General features: G+C 46.6%; 1 protein-coding gene across 12 annotated transcripts in view; it reads left to right on the top strand.

The window, feature by feature from the left end:
- The first annotated feature begins 129 nt into the window (after positions 1–129).
- ICA1L (islet cell autoantigen 1 like) overlaps positions 130–9,885 on the top strand; it is a 28,963-nt gene continuing 19,207 nt past the window's right edge. For 2 of the 12 annotated variants that reach the window (XM_081183262.1, XM_081183259.1), the window contains exons 1-3: positions 8,075–8,287; positions 8,572–8,644; positions 9,301–9,424. In XM_081183262.1, coding sequence (XP_081039388.1) covers positions 8,129–8,287; positions 8,572–8,644; positions 9,301–9,424 — 356 coding nt within the window. In that variant the 5' untranslated portion in view covers positions 8,075–8,128. Of the gene's footprint in view, positions 288–3,578; positions 3,771–3,798; positions 3,923–5,659; positions 6,044–7,188; positions 7,227–8,074; positions 8,288–8,571; positions 8,645–9,300; positions 9,425–9,885 lie in introns of those variants that run through there. The other 10 variants (XM_081183267.1, XM_081183266.1, XM_081183270.1 and 7 more) reach the window with 10 other exon arrangements.

Genomic DNA, 9,885 nt, shown 5'->3' with positions numbered 1-9,885 from the left:
CAGGTCCTTGTCACCGTGGCAACCTCCCCACCTGGACCTGGCCCCTCCTGAGAGGTGATGCTCCACTGTCAGAACTTGGAGGCACCTGCTGTTCCGCCTGCAGCCCCATTTCCAAAGGGAGACCATCCCCACATCCTTCAAGGCAGGCTGGGGGTCTCCATAGCGCAGGATTCGGCCATCTGCCTTGCATGCAGGTCTTCTGTCCTGGGCGGCATCTCGGGGGGGGGGGCTGGGAATGTCCCCCCCATCCGAAACCTAATTGAAGAAGGATATTGAGCAGCTGGAAGGTGAGCAGAGGAGGGCGACTAGGATGATGAAGGGTTTGGAAACCAAGCCTGATGAGGAATGGTTGAGGCAGCTGGGTATGTTTAGCCTGGAGAGGAGGAGACAGAAAGGAGAGCCATCTTCCAATATCTGAACACTGCAAGAAGCAGCAAGCTTGTTTTCTGCTGCTGCAGAGGGGAGGGCAGGAGAGGTGATTCGGACTAAACATTAGGAAGAACTTTCTGATGGTATGACTCTCTGGAACAGTGGTGGACTCTCCTTCCTTGGCTTTTAAGCAGAGGTTGGATGCCAATCTGCGAGGGATTCAGCTGCAATTTGGGGAGCGCATAGCACTGGCCTACTTTACAGGGTTGTTGTAACCACACAGAGCTGCTGAGCATCCGAAAGTGCCTGACAAATGTTGAGCCTTCCATTTCATTGTGGGGAACAGCTGCAGCGCATCAGGAGGCGTCCCTCAACTTCCATTTCTACTCTCTCCTGCAGCCAAAAGGGCTGGATTACCAAATAGGCAGAGTAGGCACTGGCCTATGGGCCCCACACTTTTTAGGGGTCCCGCAACAATGGATCAAAATAATATTGATTTTATCTTGAAAGAAAACGACAATCAAGCTTTCTTAGTTCAATGTTATTCCAGCGTGCGCACGACGCCTGCCCCCTGCCAAGATTTTGACTGCCAAGGGGCCTCCACAGAGTTTAATCCAGCACTGCCCCATGAACAGCCCAGTATACCTGAAGGAGCGTCTCCACCCCCATCGTTTTGCCCGGACACTGATGTCCAGCCCCGAAGGCCTTTTAGCTGTTCCCTCACTGCAAGAAGTGAGATTACAGGGAACCATGAGAAGGCCTTCTCAGTGGTGGCACCCACCCTGTGGAACGCCCTCCCATCAGATGTCATTGAAATAAACTATCTGACTTTTAGAAGACATCTGAAGGTTGCATTGTTGGGTGTATAAATGATGCTTGTTATATGATTATTATTGTTTCTTATAAGAAACAATAATAATCATATAACTTTGGAGCTTTGGGCTGGGCTGTCATCAATATGCTGATGACACTCAGCTCTATCTACTGATGGATGGCCACACCAACTCGGCCCCTTACACACTGACCAGATGCTTGGAAGCTGTGGCTGGATGGTTTCGTGGGAGCCGATTGAAACTAAATCCTTCGAAGACAGAGGTCCTATGGCTAGGTCGGGATAGCATGGGGATGAGGGACCAACTCCCTTCTCTTGCGGGGGCCCAATTAGTGCCATTGCCTTCCGTTAAGAGTTTGGGTGTAATCCTTGACGCCTCCCTTTCCATGGAGGCGCAAGTCACAGCAACAGCCAAGGCGACATTTTTCCACCTTCGCCGCACCAAGCAGTTGGTCCCTTACCTTTCCCGCCCCGACCTGGCCACAGTGATCCATGCAACAGTCATCTCCAGGCTTGACTACTGTAACTCGCTCTACGCGGGGCTGCCCTTGAAGCTGTCCCAGAAACTCCAGCGGGTACAGAATGCTGCAGCGAGGCTCCTCACAGGGTCTCTGCCATGGGAGCATATTCATCCAGTGCTTTTCAAGCTGCACTGGCTCCCGGTGGAGTACAGGGTCAGATTTAAGGTGCTGCTTTTGACCTTTAAAGCCCTTCACGGCCTAGGACCCTCGTACCTACGGGACCGCCTCGCCTGGTATGCCCCACGGAGAGCCTCAAGGTCCATAAATAACAACACCCTAGTGGTCCCAGGCCCTAAGGAAGTTAGATTGGCTTCAACCAGAGCCAGGGCCTTTTCAGCACTGGCCCCAACTTGGTGGAACGCTCTGTCTCATGAGACCAGGGCCCTGCAGGATCTGATCTCTTTCCGCAGGGCCTGTAAGACAGAGTTGTTCCGCCTGGCCTTTGGATTGGAGCCAATTTGATTCCCTCCGCCCCCTTTTTCTTTTTTCTTTTCCTTCTCCTGTAATGAGGCTCCATTTTAATATTTTAATGTTCCATTATTTTAATGTTGTATTTTATTTTTGTTTTTAAGTTGTAATCACTCATCTTGTTTTTATTATTGCTTGTAAGCCGCTCTGAGCCCGGCCTTGGCTGGGGAGGGCGGGGTATAAATAAAAAATTATTATTATTATTATTATTATTATTATTATTATTATTATTATTATTATTATTATATTGTTTGTTTTTTTCTATTGCTTGTATGCTTATTTGTATGTTTTTTCTTTTTTCTTTCTATAAATGTATTTATTTTAAAACAATAAAGACATAATCTCTAAACAACTATCTGACTTTTAGAAGACACCTGAAGGCAGCCCTGTTTAGGGAAGTTTTTAATGTTTGGTGTTTTATCACTTTAATAATAATCTGTTGGGAGCTGCCCAGAGTGGCTTGGGAAACCCAGCCAGATGGGCAGGGTATAAATGATAAATAATAATAATAATAATAATAATAATAATAATAATAATAATACATTTTCAGGGTTTTTTTGCTGCCTACTTGGGACTTAAAAAGATAAGAGGCCTATTTACTGCATATGACAGGTGGGCTATATTCAATATGGTGGATCATAGATTGTGCAAGCCTGTCCTAAGTCTTCAGCACACCCACTGGACTTAATCAATTATATATATGTATATGTATATGTATATGTATATGTATATGTATATATGTATATGTCCAGTAGCACCTTAGAGACCAACTAAGTTTGTTCTTGGTATAAGCTTTCGACCAACACGGCTACCTACCACTGGACTTAAGTAACACCTTCACACTCATGGATTTTCCCAGTTACAAAGTAACCAGGTCTAGTAATGTGTCTTCCCTCTTCAGTACAGTATTATGTTAACAGGCTTAGAATAGTTGTGGATTAGCTAGTCAACACACCGACACATGCATGCACGCGCATGTGCGTGCACACACACACATACATATTTGGCTTTAGATTGAAATTGATGGTCTGCACTCTGCACCTTTGAAAGTCGTCATAAATGCTTATAACTTGTCCAAACTTTGCTTGGGAGACCAGAGTACAATTCAATAGTATTTCCTATCAGGTTTATTTTAATTGCTTTTTGCCATCTTTCCCAACAGAGAGAAGTTGTCCTTGGGCCAAACTTATGATGGGTATAATTAATTTTATGAAAATAAAATAAATAAAATATAATTATTATGAAATAAAATTTTATAAAATATAGCTACAGCCCTATTTGAATATCCTTTCCTGGTGGAGGGTAGGAGGGAGACAGGGGAAAATAAACTGTGCTAAACCCATGCAAGATGTCCAATTAATGGTATCACTTTTGGGGCACACTTTATCTTCCAGTCATTTCACCACCTCCCTCCCCCAATTTAGACTTAATTTCTCATTTTCATAAATGCATTTATCATCCATCCTTATAGAAACATCGAGACTGAGGAAAACTGCAGAGAACTTTTTCAAAATCGGGAGTGTTGAACTTTAGCAGATACCAGAAATATTTGGCTTCAAGAGAAAAAGAGAGACTTCCAAGTTCGTTTATTATATTTCATATGCTGTGATTTGAACTGACCAATTAAAACGGGGGGGCTAAACCATTGGGATAATTTGACGTGATCTGCAGAAGCAGCTCTTCGTTTTTCCCTGCAAGTATAGAAATGTGGGCGATCTTCTAAGGAAACAAGGCAATGCACAGCAATGTGCAAATAATGACAGTATTCCTTCCCAACAGTGCCCAGCCAAATGCTATGGGGAGAAACCGGGCAATGCTTTTAACAGTAAGCGGCGGCGACAACCATTTTGGCGGGAAAGAGTGTGTGAGGGGAAGGAGAGAGGAGCGCCTCACGTCGCCGTTAAATCCCCTCCCCCCCGGCCTTTGCTGCGGCGGTTGGCCACGCCCCCTCCTCACCCCGACCGTTTGCTTCTTCGTGGGGGAGGCTCCCCGAAGCAGTGAGCCCGCCTCCCCACTTGCCCCGCCCCCCACTTTTGAACTGCTGTCGTCAACGTTATTTTCCTGTCAGAGACCTTAACGTGTGGGGTGCAACGGGCCCACCCAGAAATAAAAATACAGTACCCGTTGTCTGCACCATCCCAACACCCGTAATTCCCACCGCCCCAGTTCGTCGGGGTGGGGGAGGGCGGCCATGGGAGGGGCGGAGGGAGGGTTTTGCGCTGGTACACCTGCGGCACACCGCCTGTGGCACACCTGCAGCACATTGCCTGCAGCACACCTGTGACACACCTACCTGTGGCACACCGCCTGCGGCACACTTGCAGCACACCGCCTGTGACACATCTGTGGCACACCGCCTGCGGCACACTTGCGGCACACCGCCTGCAGCACACCTGTAGCACACTGCCTGTGGCACACCGCCTGCGGCACACTTGCAGCACACCGCCTGTGACACAGCTGCAGCACACTGCCTGCGGCACACCTGTGGCACACCGCCTGCAGCACACTTGCGGCACACCTATGGCACACCTGAAGCACACTGCCTGTAGCACACCTGTGGCACACTACCTGCGGCACACCTGTGGTACAATGCCAGTAGCACATCTGTGGCACACCTGCGGCACACCGCCTGTGGCACACCTGTGGCCACTGGTGAAGGAAGAGTTCGGTGGGAGCGCACCAACCCTGGCAGCGCGATCCCCAGGATGCCATTGCGGCTGTCCCCCCACCCGTGCTGGGCGCCCTGCCCCCAGGATCTGTACCACGCCCCTGTCGACAGCGCACCCCGCCCTTGGGATGCGCACCAGCCCCACCCCCGCCTGCTCTCCATCCCCCGTGCTGGAGCATGAAGCTCTGCCACCGCCTGTGGCACTTTTGCAGCACACCGCCAGTGGCACACCACCGGTGGCACACCTGCAGCACACCGCCTGTAGCACACTGGCGGCACACCACCAGTTGAAACAAAAACATCAGTGTGCACCATGAACAATTACAGAAAGAGCTAAAGTTAAGTTGGTCCTAATAAAATCATTTGGCACTTTTGCCGTTTGGACTCCTCTGCCTCCTGAACAGCCTTGTAAATAAGCCCACAGAAGTTAGGTAAAGGTAAAGGGACCCCTGACCATTAGGTCCAGTCGTGACCGACTCTGGGATTGCGGCGCTCATCTCGCTTTATTGGCCGAGGGAGCCGACATACAGCTTCCGGGTCATGTGGCCAGCATGACTAAGCCGCTTCTGGCAAACCAGAGCAGCGCATGGAAACGCCGTTCACCTTCCCGCTGGAGCGGTATCTATTTATCTACTTGCACTTTGACTTTTGAAATGCTAGGTTGGCAGGAGCAGGGACCGAGGAATGGGAGCTCACCCCGTCGCGGGGATTCGAACCGCCAACCTTCTGATCAGCAAGTCCTAGGCTCTGTGGTTTAACCCACAGTGCCTCCTGGGTCACAATTAAGAGAGAGAGTAGCTGGTGTTTCCATAGTGGTCCTGGAGATTAGGAAGCCCTTCTCTGCAGCCAGCATGGAAAAAAACCAGGCTACGAGTGGCTCCTTTAGCAGGCCATTTTAAAAGTTGTCATTTATCATATGCACCCGTCCACCACAAGTCTCCTGCGTCACCTTGCTGGCCAAGGAGGAAGGGGCAAGTGATCCTTCGCTCCTCAGCCAGGCTCCTCACTTGCCTATATAGAACTCCTAGTTGCCTATAGCAACCAGGAGAGTTCTTAAATACAAAGTTTTACCAGCCTCGCACAGCTGCTTGCATATAGACTTTTTAACCTTGTGTTGAAGGATGTAAGTAAGTCTCCTTTCAAGCCCTGAAAGCTGACCAAGGGCTGTCTTCAGGTGACTTAAAGGTAAAGGTAAAGGGACCCCTGACCATTAGGTCGTCATGACCGACTCTGGGGTTGCGGCGCTCATCTCACTTTAGTGGCCGAGGAAGCCGGCGTACAGCTTCTGGGTCATGTGGCCAGCATGACTAAGCCGCTTCTGGCGAACCAGAGCAGCACATGGAAACACTGCTTGCCTTCCCGCCAGAGCAGTACCTATTTATCTACTTGCACTTTGACGTGCTTTCGAACTGCTAGGTTGGCAGGAGCAGGGACGAAGCAACGGGAGCTCACCCCGTCGCGGGGATTCGAACCGCCAACCTTCTGATTGGCAAGTCCTAGGCTCTGTGGTTTAACCCACAGCACCACCCGCGTCCCACTTGCTGAAGCTTAAAAGGAAATGTTTAGGGCCTGAAGGTATCAGTGAATGGCCTTAAGCTACTTGTGAAAGCGGTCACTGTGGTGGTAGCAACCATTGGGGCACAATCCTTTGGAGACCAGATCCGCCTCCTTTTTGGCAGCCTCTCCCTCACCCCGCCCTGCCAATACCACCGCTTCAACAGCCTGTTGGCAAATAGGAAGCACTGCTGGTCTTCTCACAATGGCAGAGGGTTGGACTACAGGGGTCCGCAAGGTTTACCTCGCCTGGGCTGGTTCACTCCAGCGGAGATCCCTTCGTGGGCCGGATTGTGCCTGCAATTTCCAGTGCCTGCGTCTGTGCAGATGCGATTTCTGGTGCCGCAGAAGCGAGTCCCCGCGCTGTGCCGGTTCAGCGCAGCGTGTGGGGACTTGCTGGGCGGGCAGCTCAGCTTGGGGGTGACTCATGGTCTGGTTAAATGACCCCTGCGGGCCACTTGTGGCCCATGGGCCTTAGGTTGCCTACCCCTGACATAGGCTTTCAATTCTCTACAACTGGGCATGCGTCATTTGAAATGACGGAACATAGGAAAAGAGACTGTTGCTATTTAAACCGCACCGGTCTACTACCCTTAGTATCGCAAGATTGTCCTGAAAGCACTTGGACTAAAACTGTCAACCAAAAAGCTTTACTTTTCTGGTTTATCACAGCAACAGTTATTAACACTGGGTTTCAGTAAAGCAAATAATTTAATTAAATAATATTTAATAATTTAAATAATTTAATTAGACAGCGCCTATACAATATCGAGCGACAGAATAAATTGGCCATGATAAGGAAATTTTGTCCATGGTATGATTATTTTCCACCTAGTCATTTTGACACTCCAGCACCCTGCTTGCAAAATTTGACAATTCCAAAATACAGACGCGCTTTCACTTTCGCAAGATTGAATATACTGCCTTCGGCTGTATTTGAGGGTTGATTTAAAAAAAATTCTCTGGAAAAACAGTTGTGTCCCTGTGGAGATGGCAGTATTGAGTCAGTGGCTCATGTGCTTTTGGCTTGCACTCTTTATAAGGATTTGAGGAGTGAGGTTATTACCCCTCTATTATTCTCCATGTTGGGTCGCTCAACCATTGCTACTGTGGCCTTCCTTTTAGCAGATCAAGATGATCAGGTTACAGCAAAAACTGTAAGCTTTTTAGCGGGGGCAATTAGAATAAGCTCTATTATTTGATTATTGATGTAAACCTCTAAAATGCATTTTGTATAGTTACGTTTTTACCTCTGTCTTCAGTACATATTATTTTATTTTATTGCTATGGCTAGTGGCTGATGCAAATAAAGATTCTTCTGATTCTGAAAAGGACTGTTGCTGTCACTTTTCTGAAAAGAAAAAAGAGTCTTAAAAATTTATAGGGATCTCAATCTGAAATAGCTCTTCAATAATTTAAATTTCAGGGAGTACTGTAGTAAACAATGGCATTTAATCTGATACGGAAAACTGATCTAGTTAACCAAGCATAAATATCAAGTTGCTAAGCATCACATCCCAGTGCAAACTTAGACTGTTGCTTGCAAACTGTGTACAGTATTTCCTTTCAACCAGTCCAAGAAAGAAAGTTTACACTTCCTATATTTTAAGCTTGAGAAATGCACTGAAGTGATACAGTGTATCCCCAATTTTATCTTCTTAGATACTTCTTTATTGGACTTGTGGACATCTATTTACTTTTGGGTTTAGTCACTCCATGGACACCTTCAAGCAAGGTCACCTGGAAGGCCAGTCAGTAGTCAGCAGGATGCAGAAAAAATACTGGAAAACAAAACAAGTTTTAATAAAGGTTACAGGAAAGAAAGAAGATGAACATGTGGTAGCATCTGACGCAGAATTAGATGCCAAAATAGAGGTAATTATATACATACATATATCGGAGAGAGATTCATTTATAAGTACAGTTCTTTAATAATACCATGGGTGGCATACAACTTTTACTCAGAGTAGAACCATACAATTAAGTCAGGGCTATTACTTCCAATAGGTTTACGCTGAGTAAAAGTTAGCTGAATTTATCAAATGGTTATTGATTCAGCTTGTATTTGGGAGGTTTGCTAGTTAAATCAACGGTTATTTCAATGTTCACATTTGTTTTTCTGGCCAAATTAATTTGCTGACACACCTTTTATTTTTAAGGTTTTTCACAGCATTCAGGTGACCTGTACAGATCTTCTGAAGACAATTGAAAAATACGAGCAGAGACTTAATGGTAAAATGGACAAAAATCTACCTGTTTGTTGCTTTATAATAATGCTTTTTCTTGATGCCAGATTCCTTAATCCATGTTACAGTGAAATAAGATATATATTCTATACTGAGTGAGATGAATGTTTTCAGGCTTTCAGTTTTTGCCATATATTATTCATAGCACTTTACAACAAGAGGTGTACCATAAGTTAGTTAATAATTCTTGCACTTTCAGGTTGTGAGATTGATATTAAACAGCTGTGAAGATGGTGGCAGGCAGCAGAGTGAATCAGACCCTTTGAATGTACTTTTGAATGCTTGAAACATCCCCTCATGGAATGGAATGTCAAAGGACCCAGTTCCTTTTCGATGTGACCACAGGGCTGCTCGCCCATCTCTACTTTCAGTAGTTAATTTATTATATCCTTGTTGTCAGAACAGTGCAGCTATGAAAAACTACAGTAAGCCTATGCCTAAAGCCAAAATCGCATAGTCAAAACACATTGGGTTCAGTGGTGGGTTTAACTCTCATGAGCATGCGTATCCTGCAATAGAGAGAACCTCACATAGTTTATGATCTAACAACATCACTAAGAAGAATGCTTCTCCTTTCCTGACTTTGCTTTTAATTTGTGTGAATATGTGTGAACTGATTTATTATGTATCTCCCTTTTGTAGATCTATCTGAGCAGGAAAACGAACTAGGGCTTTTTTTAAAGTTGCAAGCAGATCGGGGTGAAGCTCAAATTGACAAGATGACTGACGCCACTGGCCAGGCCCTCTGTTCTTCTTCCCAACAAAGGTTTGTGTGTTGTATAAAAATAATATGTTGACTAAGGGACGCGGGTGGTGCTGTGGTCTAAACCACCGAGCCTCTTGGGCTTGCTGATCAGAAGGTTGGCGGTTTGAATCCCTGCGACGGGGTGAGCTCCCGTTGCTCCATCCCAGCTCCTGCCAACCTAGCAGTTCGAAAGCACACCAGTGCAAGTAGATAAATAGGTACCGCTGTGGCGGGAAGGTAAACGGCATTTCCATGCGCTCTGATTTCCATCACAGTGTTCCGTTGCACCAGAAGCGGTTTAGTCATGCTGGAAAGCTGTCTGTGGACAAACTCCGGCTCCCTCGGCCTGAAAGCGAGATGAGTGTCACACCCCATAGTCGCCTTTGGCTGGACTTAACTGTCCAGGGGTCCTTTACCTTTACCTTTTACTTAATACGCTGAATGAGTGTCATATCTTTTTTGATGTTCCATAGTGCAAATAA

This window comes from Podarcis bocagei (genome assembly GCF_964188305.1).
Source record: "Podarcis bocagei genome assembly, chromosome: 1".
NCBI classification, from domain to species: domain Eukaryota; kingdom Metazoa; phylum Chordata; class Lepidosauria; order Squamata; family Lacertidae; genus Podarcis; species Podarcis bocagei.
Note: the sequence above shows the minus strand (reverse complement) of the source record. Positions and strands in the feature narration are given on the sequence as shown.